Genomic DNA, 19,923 nt, shown 5'->3' on the forward strand with positions numbered 1-19,923 from the left:
TTTTATTCATTTATTTAATAGCTCAGTGAAGTGAATAAAATGTATTATCTGATTCATGTGGAATTGTGGATTTGCAAGAATACTTGAAGCACCATTTGGGTTCCTCAGCTGCCACATTGGTGGAACCCTCTGGAGAACCTAAAGGCATCCTTTATAAGGGCATCAAATATACTTTTTGTGTCCTTAAGGAACTTCGAAATATAAGTTAATCATTAAACATTATCTTTGAAATGCAACATAAATATTGTTATGCATAAATATATTTATGTTACTCTCTTTCAGTTTGATTTCTGTGTCTGTGGCAATTTGTGTCTGTCTTGTGTATTTGTTTATGAGGATCAACAACAGCAGGGCTTGGAACATATGCAAAGTGTAGCAAAAATAGCTGACCTTGAAAAGAAAAGGGATTTTAAAAATTATTTTTAAATAATATTACTTATTTAATTAAATGATTTAATTAAAACACACTGCAGTTCTTTAATGGGCATAGGTTAGTATGCTATTTTATGGTCCTCAATTAAAATAAATTCTGGGACCTGAATTATAGGCACTAGTTTAGAAATCTTGTAGGGTCACTGGGCGTGTATATATGCATAACAGATTGGGAAAAAAAACAGGCAAGTTGAGTCAGAGTTAAAGCTAGTGGTAGTGAGGTGTAGGGAAAATAAACGTCAGCATTGATTGTACATGACTTGACTGTAGAGGAAACAGCAGTTAGAATACAAATAAGAGCATTATGATTAAGCTGAACACAACTTTGTGTGTTGCTGGTGCCGTACTTCTCAACTTAGCTGGTAAGATCTCAAATGATTTTGGTGATAAACAAAACTATATAAAATGACAAAAATCTGGTCGACGTTTGATGTTTATGCTTGAATTGCTTAATTCTGACAAGCCTAGTTAATTCCTTTTGATAGGTTTTTGTAACTCATATAAACTGATACCTGAAATGGCTGTTATTGTATTGGTAAAAACATAATCACTACCATCCTAAGTTTGAACAGACTTCACATTGAATTGATGTTTCTCATGATTTTAAACCTCTTTTGATCTAACGATTTAAACGTTTGAACATTAGATTCATAGACAAATATAAATTGTGCCTACATGTAATTGTATTTACAGAGTAAAAATGTAAAGATAAGCTATTGTAATGTGCAATTTGAACGAGATAGTGAAGGAAAAGTAGCCAACAAGTGGTCAGAATACATGGGAAATCCTTTAATACTGTTTTAAATGCATCCCAGGTAGAACCTCATGCAATTGACTGGGAGAATGCTAACTCTCTTTCTAGGAAATCTAGGAAAAGGGTGGCTCTTTTGAATGACATATAGGATAGATTTGATGTTTTGTAACTTTTCTGTCGATACATAATTCCCATACTTGAATTAGCATTATTTCATCATTTTGATGACTTTATTTTAAAATGTGGTAAATATTAATAATAATTAGACATGCACCAATATACATTTTTTGAAGACCGATAGGCTACAAGTACCAAGTACCTAGTCTTAAAGGAATAATTCACCCAAAAATTAAAATTCTCTCATCATTTACTCACCCTCACGCCATCCCAGATGTGTAGGACTTTCTTTATTCTGCAGAACACAAAAAAAGATTTTTAGAAGAAAATGTCAGCTCTGTAGGTCCATACAATGCAAATGTATGTCCAATACTCCAAAAAGCACATAAAGGCAGCATAAAAGTAATCCATAAGACTACAGTGGTTTAATCTGTGATCCAATCATTTTTGGGTGAAAACAGACCCAAATATAACACATTTTTTTACTGTACATGTTACCATTGACTATTTCAAGCTTGATTACACTTCCTAGTGCTTGACGCATGCGCAGAGCACTAGATAGCACTAGGAAGTGTAATAAACCTTGAAATCATGATTGCCAGTAAGACTGCAGATGTCAAGATTTATAGTGAAAATTTAGTTACATATTGGTCCATTCTCATGCAAAACTGATTGGATCACTTCAAAAACACAGATTAAACCACTGGAGTCTTATGAATTACTTCTGTGCATCAAAGTTTTGCTCACCATTCATTTGCATTGTATGGACCTACAGAGCTGAAATATCCTCCAAAAAACAAAGTCAGACAAATGCAAATCTGGGATGGCGAGTAAATGACAGAATGTTCATTTTTAGGTGAACTATCCCTTTAATGATTAGACAATACCGAATACTGATACTAGCAGTTTTGTGTTGGTAAATATATGGCATTCTATTTGTGTATGTACATTTGATATCTTATATATATATAGACATTTTCAGTACATTTCAGGACCATTTCACCAGTGTTTAGCTTCCTTTAAAAAGTTACCCAGAGACAACGTTATTTGTTATTTTTGGTCTCTTCCCACATAGGCTCGCTCTGTCAGTTGGATGGTAAGATATTACACCTTGATGACTATTAAAACTATTGTTCCACATTGTTCCAATTTCTTGAGTGTTTGTGAGACATTTTAACAAGGAATTCTCACATATTCTCATAAGTGTGTGGCCAAGCTCCCCTCAACAACAGGATTGTTGGAGGGCAGGATGCAAGTGAAGGAGCTTGGCCCTGGCAAGTCAGCATTCAAAGTGCTAGAGGCCATTTCTGTGGTGGGAGCCTTATCAATAAGGACTGGGTTTTGTCTGCAGCTCACTGCTTTCAGAGGTATAAAGTAAAAAAAAAAAAAAAAAAAGATTGGGTAAAATCAGTTTACTCCAAAATAAACATTCTGTATATTTGTAGTCACCCTCACAGACCCGTATCACTTTCTTTCTTCTGTGGAACAAAAATGGGAATTTTGAAGAATATCCTGGCCCCTCATTTTCATATAATGAAAGTGAATGAAGAATACAGCATGCAAGTCATACGGACCACTTTTATGAATCCTTCATTTGCCTTTTTTGTCATTTTGAAGCTTGATTGCCCGACTCCTGATTCACTAACATATGGAAGTGTGGCCAGGACATTATTCAAAAATGCACCTTTTGTTTTCCATGAAAGAAAGAAAGTTTTACAGGTTCGGAGCAATACCACACTAACTACTGAAACTAGTTTATAGTAGCATTAAGAATCACTTTTTCTTCCACAGCATCTACTGGAATACCATTACAATCTACTTGGGACGTCAGAGCCAAGTATCTGGCTCAAATCCAAATGAGGTCTCTAGGAGAGTGAGTCAAATTATCAACCATCCAAACTATAACAATCCCAGTAATGACAATGACATAGCATTGGTCCAGCTCTCCTCTTCTGTGACGTTCTCTGATTATATTAAGCCAGTCTGCCTGGCTGCTGCTGGTAGTATATTTGGTGCTGGTACTGCTAGCTGGGTCACTGGATGGGGCACTCTTAATTCTGGAGGTGAGTGAGTTTACACAATAGTCTAAATAACAGAAAAACTCCCCACGGCAAATCTCTATTAAAAAAGACATAAAAAAGTTATCTACTGGTATGTATGTCACAGACACCCAGCTACCCAACATACTGCAGGAGGTGAAAATACCAATTGTGAGCAACAGTGACTGTGATAATGCCTATGGAGGTGGCATCACAAACAATATGATTTGTGCTGGACTGTTAAATCAGGGAGGGAAAGACTCATGCCAGGTAAGATTTCAATCATAACAACTTCTGTCTGGTTAGAAGTGCTTGGAACTCCTTTATCAGACTGATTACATGATCAATATCATGCATGCTCAAAATGAAGTGCTGAATACAGCATTTCTGAGTAAAAAGCATGCCACTCTTAATGCTATCCTTCATTAAACCGAGGTCTACTTTGAAGGAAAACAAAATTATATTTAGCCTTTTGACAATCACATAATGTTTTGTCCCTCTTGTTTAGTGTTCAGACTAAAAATAAGGTTTGCAAACTCTGATCAGTGCAAGAGCACAGCTTTGTCAACACCTTTACCTTACCAACACTGAAAACCATCTATCGACTGATTAAATCTCTATTGACTGAGTAAACATGTTCCCTCAAATTAATAATGGAGTAATGGAGACTAAGTTCACTTAACTTGGTGATCATATAGAATGTACTTAACTATTTAATCCAAGTAGGCTCAACTCAGATTTGCTATTTAAATGTTGTTATTTCTACTTAATAATTTTAATTGAATGGACTCAAATTTAGGTCATACAATAACACAGCTTAAATAAAAAAGATTATAATTGATTCAAGGTCAACCATTAAATAAACATATTTCTCCACAGAAATTCATAGACATCTGTACTGGGACAGGGTCTAACTTGAACAAAGGGGACACAATCACCCTGGTGACATCACACGAAACAAATATTTGCAACAAAACAACACAATTAATACTACAAAAAGCTAAAACCTCTATGGATTCTTAATAACAACTATTTAAATGTCCCCATGTGTTCCCTTTGACCAAGGAAACATAGTTAAATAATTCAAGTCTAAGGCATTATCGGATATTCCACCTAGCCTTGATTTTGTACTCAATAGTTTGAGTTATTAACACTTAAAATCTATGGAAGTCTATGGATTAAAACTAAATAATAATAAATAAACAAATAAATAAAATACATTCAAGGAACATAGATATTTCAGTTATGAGCCCAAAACAATTGCAATTGCATACTTATATCAAACAGTTGCTAGCTGTAAATTGGCAGATCTACCTATAAATGTTAAGTGCTTGTCTATGCAGGGCGATTCTGGAGGTCCGATGGTCAGTAAGAACGGCTCTCTGTGGATTCAGTCTGGCATTGTGAGTTTTGGTATAGGATGTGCAGATCCCAGTTTTCCTGGTGTGTATGCAAGAGTGTCTCAATACCAGAACTGGATCAACTCTTACATAACCAGCAACCAGCCGGGATTTGTCAAATTCATCTCCAATGGATCCAGCAGAGGCTTACCCAAGCTCCTTCCCTCACATTCTTCATCATCCCTCTAATCTCTTTTTATTAAAGATGAGTTTATTTGAACATTATTTATTAGAGTTCTTTGATTAAAAAGACAATTGTGCTGCACACACTCTTATAAATGGGATAAAAGGGCATATATATTTGTCTTTTTTAACATTTTAAAATGTAGAATTCTTTCAAATCTAATGTTATTACTGAGGCATGTTTATTTATTTTAAGTTGATCATGCAATTGCAATTATAAGAGCTCACAATAAGTGAGCTCTAATAATCTGATGTTCAGAATAATTGTAAAATCAAAGTACAGTGCACTGATCTGATATTTGGCCTAAATATGAGACATAAATTGACCATTAACCCTATTTTTGCGTTTTATGTAAACAGACACCTTTACCGCCATTCTTACCTGCTTTTCCAATGTCCTCAAGTGTTGTGTTTATGCTTTAACAACAAAAGCAGAGAATAATCGGATGATTTCAAATCTCAGGTAAACAAGTTTTTTTGGTAGATATCAGCATATTGTTATGCAGGTAAATGTGCTAATTGAAAGGAACCAAAACAAATGCACTGCAGCACATTTGTATGTTGATAAAAATTATTTAACCATAGCCACATTTAACCAACCTTGTTGAAAAGATCATTGATGGTCATAATCATAGAACCAAGCATTTAAACAAGCTCAACCAGAAACTATAGCTATGTTTCGCTGGTGAACATCATGGCTATTGCTGGTCCATTAGCTAGCCAATCACAAACCAATCCGGACCGGTATGACAGGGATGGTTTAAGATGGTTCAGCAGGGTTCCTTCATCTCAGGGACTGAATATCTATCCTGGGCTCTGCAATGTGATCAGAGATATTGCTTTTTAAAAAAATTTCATAACTTTAATTAGTTGGCATGTTGTAATCATAAAGGAACAGAATAAATACAGTACATAAGAAGGAATTGGCTTGGAGAATGTTCTCTCTGTCCATACTGTAAAATCTGCTTAGTCAAGCCTTTGAAGGATATTGTGTAGAATGTGGTGTCAAATTACACTGTAGGTCGACTTTACAATAGCAGGTGGCTGCCATCACAATGTGAGCCTCTTCTTTCAAATAAGTTAGTTAATTAAATCTACAAGGGCATTGCAATAAGCAAACCAGACCTCTGATTTAAATGTATTTACCTATTTAATTGGAAATATTCCACCAGGTCAGGTCTCACTTGAATTATTTGTCATATATGCTTTTACCCTACATAGTTGTGTTCATGGTTTTCAAGGATAATGTCATGTCATGCAACCTGTGAGAGCCTTACATAGAGTATATTAATGAGGATGCCCTAGTGGTGCAGCCCATTCTGTTAGAGGGACTGCCATCATCTACTGGCAGCATAAAAATTCATCCTCTGCCAGATCCTTTCCTGTGATCCTGTGATTGGAGTGGTGGTGGCACAGTGGGCTAAAGCACATAACTGGTAATCAGAAGGTTGCTGGTTCGATCCTCACAACCACCACCATTGTGTCCTTGAGCAAGGCACTTAAATCCAGGTTGCTCTGGGGGGATAAGTCGCTTTGGATAAAGCGTCTGCCATATGTAATTCACACACACACACACACACACACACACACACACACACACACACACACACACACACACACACACACACACACACACACACACACACACACACACACACACACACGTCCACGTCTTTTATTTGTGCTTACCAAGTAATTTACAGCTATTCCTTAGGTAGCCTATATTCCTATATAACATTTGCATGACTGTCATTGGCATTTGCTGACCAAAACAGAGAGAGAACAAAGTCACAAAAAAAATCTTTCAGTACCTTACATTTTCATTTTAAAATGAAAATAATCATCATGTCAAAAGAATAAATATATGTCCTCTATATCAGCTCTCTTCTCGTTAGTACACAAAACATAATGCTTACTAGTATGTACAGTTGCCCAAAAAACTATTTAGACACTTAAACCGCACTTGAAAATATAGCATTGCATTAGATAAAAGTAAAACCAATACAACAACAATAACAGTAGCATCTGAAAAACAAACGATACTACACAATTACGTAATTAATTTTTATATAAAATAAGAACACTTTAACTACGTCACAATTCTATTCAGGGATATACTGTCATGCATTGGGGGCAGATTACTGTCATCTGTTGGAGAGAGAGAGAAAAAACTACATGTCTAAGTAAATGAAATATATAGAGATTAATTTACAACATATAACCAGCAGGGGGCTGCAGAGGCCAACACATTTGCCTGATTCTTACGACTAGTTTTGCTTGTAGGTATATGTTTCGACTTTATCAAAGACATATATATATATATATTATTTTTTTTAAAATAATTTTTCTTTTGTCAAAGTGTGTGTGTTTGTGCGTGTGTGTTCTTCATTGTGGATGTGTAATGTCTCTTTCATTTCTGTGTGTGTGTGTTTGTGTGTGTTGTGGATGTGCATTGGTCTCATGCTTTCATTTATGTATGTGTGTGTGTGTGTGAGCACAGCTGCCAGCCACTTACTGTAAAAATACAGTATGTTACTGGCAGGGGTGGAAAGAGTACTGAAAAGTCATACTCAAGTAGAAGTACTGTTACTTCCTGAAAAATGTAGTGTGAGTAGAGTAAAGGTGGCTGTCCTAAAAACTACTCAAGTAAGAGTAAAATAGTAGCTCATTTAAAAGTACTCATGAGTAGAGTTGCAAAACCTATGCCCCATTATAATGAACACTGTATGACAACTTCTAAAATACATCACTTATCTTTGATAAACACTACATTAATCTGATTCCAAAAAAATAAATGGGAGACATGATAACAGAAATGAAATGATTAAAAAGTAATTTTCAATACACTGATCACCATTTTAAATGGTAATGTATTAAACAATTACATTAAAATCGGTTTATGTATAGGATCTAAATTTCCCTAATGCCAACAGAGCATTATTGTTGTGCATAAAACATGTTCAAACAATGCAAGGAATGCAAAACAAAATGCAAAATAACAGGATCACTTGGCACGTCATGTCCTGCACGAGGTAGAGCAGGCATGGGAAAAGTTGTTTGGTACAGGAGCTACATCACACTTAAAAAGGAATAATTCACCCAAAAATTAAATTCTCTCATCTTTTACTCACCCTCATACCATCCGGAAGTACAAAATTTCTGCGCACTGTGTTTGCGGTGAAGAGTAGACTGAGGAATCCGTCTTCTTGAGAAGGGCATTTTGGGAAGGACTATTGTTTCTCTGTGTAAAACAGTCTGAAGCCACACCGGCAGAGCCCTCTAGAGATTCTCCAGACTCCCTTTAGAGGATTATATAGCCCCAAATATAATTTTTTATGTATTTAAGGAACTTAAATACTGTATAACGCACTCCAAACGGTGACTTTTATTATGGACTATTAATCCTCAGTTAAAACTGCCCCATTGAGCAATTTTATGTGCAATACATGGCTTAGTCTATTTATATTTATCCAACATACCCTACCTCTTCTGCCATACATTCCCTTGCATCTGTATATAACAGATTTGTATTTGTACACACACCTATATATATACACTAGCGGCCAAAAGATTGGAACAATGAACAGATTTTGCTGTTAAAGAAAGAAATTGGCACCTTACAGTCTGGCTGATCCCACAAAATCTCAATGGGGTTAAGATCATAACACTCTTTTCCAATTATCTGTTGTCCAATGTCTGTTTCTTTGCCCAACTAACCTTTTCTTTTTCTTTTCTTTTTTCAAAAGTGGCTTTTTCTTTGCAATTGTTCCCATAAGGCCTGCACCCAAGTCTTCTCTTTAATGTTGTACATGAAACTGGAGTTGAGTGGGTAGAATTCAATGAAGCTGTCAGATGAGGACATGTGAGACGTCTATTTCTCAAACTAGAGACTCTGATGTACTTATCCTCTTGTTTAGTTGTACATCTGGACTTCCACATCTCTTTCTGTCCTTGTTAGAGCCAGTTGTCCTTTGTAGTGTACACCTTTGTATGAAATCTTACTTATTTTTTTTGCCAATTCAAGCATTGTATAGCCTTCATTCCTCAAAACAAAGATTGACTGATGAGTTTCTAGAGAAAGCTGTTTCTTTTTTGACAATTTTTACCTAATATTGACCTTAAGACATGCCAGTCTTTTGCATACTGTGGCAACTCAAAAACAAAAACAAAGACAATGTTAAGCTTAATTTAATGAACCAAATAGCTTTCAACTGTGTTTGATATAATGGCAAGTGATTTTCTAGTAACAAATTATAAATTTAGCATGATTACTCAAGGATAAACTATTGAAGCGATGGCTGCTGGAAATGGGGCCTGTCTAGATTTGATCAAAAATTACTTTTTTCAAATAATGATGGTTCTGTTTTTTACATCAGTATTGTTCTGAATATACTTTGTGATCAGCTGAGTGCCAATTTCCTTCCAAAACAGCAAAATCTGTACATTATTCCAAACTTTTGGAATATATATATATATATATATCTTATTGCGTATTTCTAAAAGTACTTATATTTTCTATTAACTTTTTATTATTATCTCTATCTTGTTGTTGTATTGTTTGTGTACTGGAATCTTCTGTCACCAAGATAAATCCCACTTGGCAATAAAGCTCATTATGACTCAGATTCTGATTCTGTTTTGTTTGGGTGTGAGAAAGCTCAAGAGCATTTATAAAGCTATTGTTTTGAAGTGTCAGGTTGATTTGTCTTGACTTTCCCCAATCTTATGAGAACTGATTGAAACAAAATTTCAACTTGTTAAGCACTGAAACAATTAATTTGTGGTGAAGTAAATATAGCAGAAAGTACTTTCTACTCTGAAAAAGTTAAAACATTAACCTGAAAATATTAAGTAAATTTGAAATTTGTTCTTAAATTCAAACATGTAAAATGTAATGTTCTAGCTTAAGAGTAAATATTTGTAATGATTGTTGTTATCTCTACAATGTGTGATCATGTTTTAATCCTAACGTAGAAAATATTGTCATATTTATGTTCATTTGAGTACATTTCACAGGTAAATAAAATATTATTTACAGTAATCTAACTACTTTTTGGTCAAATTAAATTGTGTAATGCACTACATTTTACATTCTTGTAATCAGATTATAGTAATTGACGTTCAATTAATTTGATTACTTTTAAGTACTTTACAGGGTTATGCTTAGTTCTAAAATATTATATCTGTAGAAATCATGAATTATAGCTCCATAACAAGTCATTGTGAAGGAAAACTGTAAGGTGCTGAGTATATGACTTATGTGTTACAATGGAAGAAATATAGACATTATTTCAAATTTGATGATCTTAAAAGTATTTTGGAAAGTAATTTAAAAGTAAAGTAATTAGTACTGTGATTGCTTTTTGCACATAAGGAACTAGTTAAGAAATCTGACAACAATTTTAGAGAAATAATTAGTAATTTGTTGTGGATTACTATTTTTAAGTAATTTACCCAACACCGATTGCTAGTAATGCAAGGTGATGTTGTCTAGTCTACATAGCATCCATTAAGCTTTCTTGTGGAAGGTTTCCAATCCGTCATGTGATACTGGATTAAATGTGTTTACAAGGAATCTTTAAATGTGAAATGGTCCAATAAAATGTAATTATAGTAAATATAAGTACTATGTACATCAGGTTTGTAAATAAAAGTTACTCAAACATATAAACTGAAATGTTAAAGTTAAATTTACTCACTTTAACAAATATTATGTCATGAAGTTAAAGGGCTAATTCACCCATAAATTTCATTTACTCACCCTCATGCCATCCCCAGATAAATGAATTTCTTTCTTCAGCAGAACACAAATTAAGATTCTTAGAAGACTATCTCAGCTCTCTGTATGTCCATACAATGCAAATGCATGTCCAACACTTGGAAGCTCCAAAAAGCACATAAAGGCAGCAAAAAAGTAATCCATAAAACTCCATTGGAGTGATATGTAATCCAATCACTTTTAGGGGAGAACAGACACGCAATCCAAATCTGTCTACTGGATCAGAATAAATATTAAAATAATCTAACAAACCCACAAGTATCACGTTACTCTGCTGTTTTGCAACAAAACTAACTCCTAAACAAAGTTTTAAATGCAATAAGGACATTTTCATAATCACTAAACAACTGACAACAAAAGCGGCAAAACAGGATCATCAAGCTCATATCAACTTTGAAATGTATTATTTCTCTGCAGACGGGGTCAACTACAGTTCTACAGTCCAGTTTTCACTCATATTGCTATGATAATAGTTTAATAATTGTTTTATTTGTTGGATTAAAGTTATAATTAATTAATTAAAAATACATAATTTCACTATGGTCTCTCTTTTTATAATAAAATATTATACAATAACATTCTCTTCTTCATCACCTTCATAAATGCCCCTATAACTTCCAGTCCAATTCCGATTCCTATGTAGTCCAAAACTACATAGAGTGGGCAAAAGAATCCATTCCAGCCTTCTTCAAGACCCATATATCGTAACACACAACACACATGGCTAGTGCACTTATCTGTTCCTATAACTATTCAGAATTGCCTGACATTTGTTGACCACTGTAGTCTCACACCAGAAATCCAGAGAACTTCTTCAAGAACACAAGTAAGTGGTTAAGGCTCAGGGTTACTGACCAGAAGGTCGAGGGTTCAAGCCCCAGCACCACCAAGATGCCACTGTTGGGCCCTTGAGCAAGGCCCTTAACCCTATCTGCTCCAGGGGCGCCGTATCATGGCTGACCCTGCACTCTGACCCCAGCTTAGCTGGGATATGTGAAAAATGAATTAATTTCACTGTATATATGCAAAAAAAAAAAAAAAAAACAAACCTGTGTGTATAGTGTGTGACCAAAATAAAGGATTCTATTCTATACAGAACAGGGTTTGTTAGGAAAACACCCCAAAACACACCTCTTTACCATCTTCACCAACATCCGATTGACGCCTCGTTCAACTCTGTGCAAGGTTGTGGTATTTATAAGAAAGTGGCAGGGTTTATGCAGATTAAATGATTGGAGAAGTCCAGCATAGTCACCAGAGAGAAGTCTGTTTTTGCACTGGAAGATCGAGTTATGACATTGTGATTAAAGGTCAAACTTAAAAAAATAAAATAAAACATATGCATGGATGAATCGTTCACAATAAGATCAATAACATGCATTTAGAAAATGATTTAGAAAATGCATGTTATTTTCATGCAGACTTTAAAAAGTTACAAAATGCCTCAAATATAAATTCCAAAAATGCCCAAAAATATAGATTTTTGTTTTACCTAGATTAATTACATTTGTTTTATTTTTTTATTTTTATTTTAAGATTTGATTCCAACCAACAAGTTGAACCTGCTTACTGGTTTTCCCTCAGTCACACAACATGAAAAACAGACCACTTTCTAAAACAACAGCAGTTGTCATTATGCCACATTATATCTGGGAAAACTACAGTCTTGTCACATCAAAATAGTTACAAATAGTTAAGATGTTTTTAACGACACACCTTTAATGTATTTGTAGAGCAAACAGACAAATAAATTCTTAGAAACACACACACAAGAGAATTGTCTTTATGATGTTTGATGAGAACAAATGGGACAAGCAGAGATCCAAAGATGATCAACAGAGTGTAAAAACTCCCTTCACCCATGTTTTGACCTGTGATTTTATTCATTTATTTAATAGCTCAGTGAAGTGAATAAAATGTATTATCTGATTCATGTGGAATTGTGGATTTGCAAGAATACTTGAAGTACCATTTGGGTTCCTCAGCTGCCACATTGGTGGAACCCTCTGGAGAACCTAAAGGCATCCTTTATAAGGGCATCAAATATACTTTTTGTGTCCTTAAGGAACTTCGAAATATAAGTTAATCATTAAAGATTATCTTTGAAATGCAACATAAATATTGTTATGCATAAATATACTTATGTTACTCTCTTTCAATTTGATTTCTGTGTCTGTGGCAATTTGTGTCTGTCTTGTGTATTTGTTTATGAGGATCAACAACAGCAGGGCTTGGAACATATGCAAAGTGTAGCAAAAATAGCTGACCTTGAAAAGAAAAGGGATTTTAAAAATTATTTTTAAATAATATTACTTATTTAATTAAATGATTTAATTAAAACACACTGCAGTTCTTTAATGGGCATAGGTTAGTATGCTATTTTATGGTCCTCAATTAAAATAAATTCTGGGACCTGAATTATAGGCACTAGTTTAGAAATCTTGTAGGGTCACTGGGCGTGTACAGTATATATGCATAACAGATTGGGGGAAAAAACAGGCAAGTTGAGTCAGAGTTAAAGCTAGTGGTAGTGAGGTGTAGGGAAAATAAACGTCAGCATTGATTGTACATGACTTGACTGTAGAGGAAACAGCAGTTAGAATACAAATAAGAGCATTATGATTAAGCTGAACACAACTTTGTGTGTTGCTGGTGCCGTACTTCTCAACTTAGCTGGTAAGATCTCAAATGATTTTGGTGATAAACAAAACTATATAAAATGACAAAAATCTGGTTGACGTTTGATGTTTATGCTTGAATTGCTTAATTCTGACAAGCCTAGTTAATTCCTTTTGATAGGTTTTTGTAACTCATATAAACTGATACCTGAAATGGCTGTTATTGTATTGGTAAAAACATAATCACTACCATCCTAAGTTTGAACAGACTTCACATTGAATTGATGTTTCTCATGATTTTAAACCTCTTTTATTCTAACGATTTAAACGTTTGAACATTAGATTCATAGACAAATATAAATTGTGCCTACATGTAATTGTATTTACAGAGTAAAAATGTAAAGATAAGCTATTGTAATGTGCAATTTGAATGAGATAGTGAAGGAAAAGTAGCCAACAAGTGGTCAGAATACATGGGAAATCCTTTAATACTGTTTTAAATGCATCCCAGGTAGAACCTCATGCAATTGACTGGGAGAATGCTAACTCTCTTTCTAGGAAATCTAGGAAAAGGGTGGCTCTTTTGAATGACATATAGGATAGATTTGATGTTTTGTAACTTTTCTGTCACTACATAATTCCCATACTTGCATTAGCATTATTTCATCATTTTGATGACTTTATTTTAAAATGTGGTAAATATTAATAATAATTAGACATGCACCAATATACATTTTTTGAAGACCGATAGGCTACAAGTACCAAGTACCTAGTCTTAAAGGAATAATTCACCCAAAAATTAAAATTCTCTCATCATTTACTCACCCTCACGCCATCCCAGATGTGTAGGACTTTCTTTATTCTGCAGAACACAAAAAAAGATTTTTAGAAGAAAATGTCAGCTCTGTAGGTCCATACAATGCAAATGTATGTCCAATACTCCAAAAAGCACATAAAGGCAGCATAAAAGTAATCCATAAGACTACAGTGGTTTAATCTGTGATCCAATCACTTTTGGGTGAAAACAGACCCAAATATAACACATTTTTTTACTGTACATGTTACCATTGACTATTTCAAGCTTGATTACAGTTCTTAGTGCTTGACGCATGCGCAGAGCACTAGATAGCACTAGGAAGTATAATAAACCTTGAAATCATGATTGCCAGTAAGACTGCAGATGTCAAGATTTATAGTGAAAATGTAGTTAAATATTGGTCCATTCTCATGCAAAACTGATTAGATCACTTCAAAAACACAGATTAAACCACTGGAGTCTTATGAATTACTTCTGTGCATCAAAGTTTTGCTCACCATTCATTTGCATTGTATGGACCTACAGAGCTGAAATATCCTCCAAAAAACAAAGTCAGACAAATGCAAATCTGGGATGGCGAGTAAATGACAGAATGTTCATTTTTAGGTGAACTATCCCTTTAATGATTGGACAATACCGAATACTGATACGAGTAGTTTTGTGTTGGTAAATATATGGCATTCTATTTGTGTATGTACATTTGATATCTTATATATATAGACATTTTCAGTACATTTCAGGACCATTTCACCAGTGTTTAGCTTCCTTTTAAAAGTTACCCAGAGACAATGTTATTTGTTATTTTTGGTCTCTTCCCACATAGGCTCGCTCTGTCAGTTGGATGGTAAGTTATTACACCTTGATGACTATTAAAACTATTGTTCCACATTGTTCCAATTTCTTGAGTGTTTGTGAGACATTTTAACAAGGAATTCTCACATATTCTCATAAGTGTGTGGCCAAGCTCCCCTCAACAACAGGATTGTTGGAGGGCAGGATGCAAGTGAAGGAGCTTGGCCCTGGCAAGTCAGCATTCAAAGTGCTAGAGGCCATTTCTGTGGTGGGAGCCTTATCAATAAGGACTGGGTTTTGTCTGCAGCTCACTGCTTTCAGAGGTATAAACTCAAAAACAAAAAAAAGATTGGGTAAAATCAGTTTACTCCAAAATAAACATTCTGTATATTTGTAGTCACCCTCACAGACCCGTATCACTTTCTTTCTTCTGTGGAACAAAAATGGGAATTTTGAAGAATATCATGGCCCCTCATTTTCATATAATGAAAGTGAATGAAGAATACAGCATGCAAGTCATACGGACCACTTTTATGAACGCTTCATTTGCCATTTTTGTCATTTTGAAGCTTGATTGCCCGACTCCTGATTCACTAACATATGGAAGTGTGGCCAGGACATTATTCAAAAATGCACCTTTTGTTTTCCATGAAAGAAAGAAAGTTTTACAGGTTCGGAGCAATACCACACTAACTACTGAAACTAGTTTATAGTAGCATTAAGAATCACTTTTTCTTCCACAGAATTTACTGGAATACCATTACAATCTACTTGGGACGTCAGAGCCAAGTATCTGGCTCAAATCCAAATGAGGTCTCTAGGAGAGTGAGGCAAATTATCAACCATCCAAACTATAACAATCCCATAATTGACAATGACATAGCACTGGTCCAGCTCTCCTCTTCTGTGACGTTCTCTGATTATATTAAGCCAGTCTGCCTGGCTGCTGCTGGTAGTATATTTGGTGCTGGGACTGCTAGCTGGGTCACTGGATGGGGCACTCTTAATTCTGGAGGTGAGTGAGTTTACACAATAGTCTAAATAACAGAAAAACTCCCCACAGCAAATCTCTATTAAAAAAGACATGAAAAAGTTATCTACTGGTATGTATGTCACAGACACCCAGCTACCCAACATACTGCAGGAGGTGAAAATACCAATTGTGAGCAACAGTGACTGTGATAATGCCTATCGAGGTGGCATCACAAACAATATGATTTGTGCTGGACTGTTAAATCAGGGAGGGAAAGACTCATGCCAGGTAAGATTTCAATCATAACAACTTCTGTCTGGTTAGAAGTGCTTGGAACTCCTTTATCAGACTGATTACATGATCAATATCATGCATGCTCAAAATGAAGTGCTGAATACAGCATTTCTGAGTAAAAAGCATGCCACTCTTAATGCTATCCTTCATTAAACCGAGGTCTACTTTGAAGGAAAACAAAATTATATTTAGCCTTTTTGACAATCACATAATGTTTTGTCCCTCTTGTTTAGTGTTCAGACTAAAAATAAGGTTTGCAAACTCTGATCAGTGCAAGAGCACAGCTTTGTCAACACCTTTACCTTACCAACACTGAAAACCATCTATCGACTGATTAAATCTCTATTGACTGAGTAAACATGTTCCCTCAAATTAATAATGGAGTAATGGAGACTAAGTTCACTTAACTTGGTGATCATATAGAATGTACTTAACTATTTAATCCAAGTAGGCTCAACTCAGATTTGCTATTTAAATATTGTTATTTCTACTTAATAATTTTAATTGAATGGACTCAAATTTAGGTCATACAATACCACAGCTTAAATAAAGATGATTATAATTGATTTGTTAGGGGTATAACAGGTATAACCCGGACCAGATATGGAGAAAGAAAAACCAGGAGTCGAGAAATTCAATTAAAGAATCCAAAATTTACTGAAGTATAGTTTGCAGTGAAATTGGTAGAGCCAGCGGCAAAGCCTCACGAGGAGATCGAAAGCCAACTCGTACCCTACACAAAATCTTACATCAATTATACCATTTGCAAGGACGTACATTCCATTATTTTACTCCTGATTGGCTAAAAGAACATAAAGTCACAACATATAGAGAGCTATGCGGCCTATCAACATTAATCAGTGTACTTGTCGTCAGAGCCCGAGATTTACATCTGAAGTGACCTCGCAGATGATCGCGGGCGTCTTCGAGTCGGCCTGGTGTGCATCCCTGGGTTCAAAACCTGGGTAGAAGGTCGAACGCACACACAAAACACTGACGAACAACAGTTCTTCTCTGGGCACAGGAGAGCCAGAGCACACATTATCAGGTCATTTAAGCCAAAACAAGAGAGATAAAATTTTCACTCCTCAGGCAGAGGGGAGGGTGAAAATAGCATACATTTCTTCCCTAAAGAAATAATAATAGAAAATCACACTTCTACTATTCAGGTAGTATTGCATAGGACTTTAAACCATATAATTAATCATAGAAAAGTAACGATCAAACACAGAACATATGTTTAACATTTCCCCCTGCCCCCTCCCCTGAGAGGCTCTGGAATGTTCCTGAAATCAACAAGTTAACTCTTAACACACATATGATTCAAAGTATATTTCAGTTATGCATAAGAAAATAGAATTGATTATGTGATCATGCATATAGTTAATTCATCACTTTATTAAAGAAGTTAAGCAACAGAATATAGATAGATATTGATATAAAAGGATATATATATATATGTATTGATATATCTGAAGAGACAAGGGATTTTTGACCCTCACCCTTCAGATTCAAGGTCAACCATTAAATAAACATATTTCTCCACAGAAATTCATAGACATCTGTACTGGGACAGGGTCTAACTTGAACAAAGGGGACACAATCACCCTGGTGACATCACACGAAACAAATATTTGCAACAAAACAACACAATTAATACTACAAAAAGCTAAAACCTCTATGGATTCTTAATAACAACTATTTAAATGTCCCCATGTGTTCCCTTTGACCTTTTGTACTCAATAGTTTGAGTTATTAACACTTAAAATCTATGGAAGTCTATGGATTAAAACTAAATAATAATAAATAAATCAATAAATAAAATACATTCAAGGAACATAGATATTTCAGTTATGAGCCCAAAACTTGACATTTCAATTGATGTTTAGTTTAAACAACTTGATTGATTTTTATGGTTTACAGTGCATCACAGCAATTGCATACTTATATCAAACAGTTGCTAGCTGTAAATTGGCAGATCTACGTATAAATGTTAAGTGCTTGTCTATGCAGGACGATTCTGGAGGTCCGATGGTCAGTAAGAACGGCTCTCTGTGGATTCAGTCTGGCATTGTGAGTTTTGGTATAGGATGTGCAGATCCCAGTTTTCCTGGTGTGTATGCAAGAGTGTCTCAATACCAGAACTGGATCAACTCTTACATAACCAGCAACCAGCCGGGATTTGTCAAATTCATCTCCAATGGATCCAGCAGAGGCTTACCCAAGCTCCTTCCCCTCACATTCTTCATCATCCCTCTAATCTCTTTTTATTAAAGATGAGTTTATTTGAACATTATTTATTAGAGTTCTTTGATTAAAAAAAGACAATTGTGCTGCACACACTCTTATAAATGGGATAAAAGGGCATATATATTTGTCTTTTTTTAACATTTTAAAATGTAGAATTCTTTCAAATCTAATGTTATTACTGAGGCATGTTTATTTATTTTAAGTTGATCATGCAATTGCAATTATAAGAGCTCACAATAAGTGAGCTCTAATAATCTGATGTTCAGAATAATTGTAAAATCAAAGTACAGTGCACTGATCTGATATTTGGCCTAAATATGAGACATAAATTGACCATTAACCCTATTTTGCGTTTTATGTAAACAGACACCTTTACCGCCATTCTTACCTGCTTTTCCAATGTCCTCAAGTGTTGTGTTTATGCTTTAACACCAAAAGCAGAGAATAATCGGATGATTTCAAATCTCAGGTAAACAAGTTTTTTTGGTAGATATCAGCATATTGTTATGCAGGTAAATGTGCTAATTGAAAGGAACCAAAACAAATGCACTGCAGCACATTTGTATGTTGATAAAAATTATTTAACCATAGCCACATTTAACCAACCTTGTTGAAAAGATCATTGATGGTCATAATCATAGAACCAAGCATTTAAACAAGCTCAACCAGAAACTATAGCTATGTTTCAGCTGGTGAACATCATGGCTATTGCTGGTCCATTAGCTAGCCAATCACAAACCAATCCGGACCGGTATGACAGGGATGGTTTAAGATGGTTCAGCAGGGTTCCTTCATCTCAGGGACTGAATATCTATCCTGGGCTCTGCAATGTGATCAGAGATATTGCTTTTAAAAAAATTTCATAACTTTAATTAGTTGGCATGTTGTAATCATAAAGGAACAGAATAAATACAGTACATAAGAAGGAATTGGCTTGGAGAATGTTCTCTCTGTCCATACTGTAAAATCTGCTTAGTCAAGCCTTTGAAGGATATTGTGTAGAATGTGGTGTCAAATTACACTGTAGGTCGACTTTACAATAGCAGGTGGCTGCCATCACAATGTGTGCCTCTTCTTTCAAATAAGTTAGTTAATTAAATCTACAAGGGCATTGCAATAAGCAAACCAGACCTCTGATTTAAATGTATTTACCTATTTAATTGGAAATATTCCACCAGGTCAGGTCTCACTTTGAATTATTTGTCATATATGCTTTTACCCTACATAGTTGTGTTCATGGTTTTCAAGGATAATGTCATGTCATGCAACCTGTGAGAGCCTTACATAGAGTATATATTATTAATGAGGATGCCCTAGTGGTGCAGCCCATTCTGTTAGAGGGACTGCCATCATCTACTGGCAGCATAATATTCATCCTCTGCCAGATCCTTTCCTGTGATCCTGTGATTGGAGTGGTGGTGGCACAGTGGGCTAAAGCGCATAACTGGTAATCAGAAGGTTGCTGGTTCGATCCT

General features: G+C 35.1%; 1 protein-coding gene across 6 annotated transcripts; it reads left to right on the top strand.

Moving 5' to 3' along the window:
• Window positions 1–648: 648 nt before the first annotated feature.
• On the top strand, window positions 649–19,091 carry zgc:123295 (uncharacterized protein LOC641564 homolog). 6 transcript variants are annotated; one of them, XM_052138832.1, is made up of 6 exons: window positions 649–794; window positions 2,379–2,399; window positions 2,508–2,670; window positions 3,095–3,366; window positions 3,470–3,612; window positions 18,212–19,091. In XM_052138832.1, the coding sequence occupies exons 1-6, from the start codon at window positions 737–739 to the stop codon at window positions 18,470–18,472; spliced, it is 918 nt and encodes a 305-aa protein (XP_051994792.1). In that variant the 5' UTR covers window positions 649–736; the 3' UTR covers window positions 18,473–19,091. The 6 variants fall into 6 exon arrangements, with proteins under 6 accessions (XP_051994792.1, XP_051994788.1, XP_051994789.1 ...); XM_052138828.1 differs by lacking the exon at window positions 3,470–3,612 and adding an exon at window positions 16,050–16,192; XM_052138829.1 differs by lacking the exons at window positions 3,095–3,366; window positions 3,470–3,612 and adding exons at window positions 15,675–15,946; window positions 16,050–16,192.
• Window positions 19,092–19,923: the final 832 nt, after the last annotated feature.

This window comes from Xyrauchen texanus, chromosome 12, assembly GCF_025860055.1.
Source record: "Xyrauchen texanus isolate HMW12.3.18 chromosome 12, RBS_HiC_50CHRs, whole genome shotgun sequence".
In the NCBI taxonomy this organism is placed as follows: Eukaryota; Metazoa; Chordata; class Actinopteri; order Cypriniformes; family Catostomidae; genus Xyrauchen; species Xyrauchen texanus.

What these genes read in the sequence shown, in the direction of transcription:
- zgc:123295 (XM_052138832.1), top strand. Translation starts at nt 737, where the DNA reads ATGATTAAGCTGAACACAACTTTGTGTGTTGCTGGTGCCGTACTTCTC. An exon ending in CGTACTTCTCAACTTAGCTG is followed by an intron (nt 795 to 2,378) that starts GTAAGATCTCAA and finishes CTTCCCACATAG; the next exon opens with GCTCGCTCTGTCAGTTGGAT. An exon ending in GAGGGAAAGACTCATGCCAG is followed by an intron (nt 3,613 to 18,211) that starts GTAAGATTTCAA and finishes TTGTCTATGCAG; the next exon opens with GACGATTCTGGAGGTCCGAT.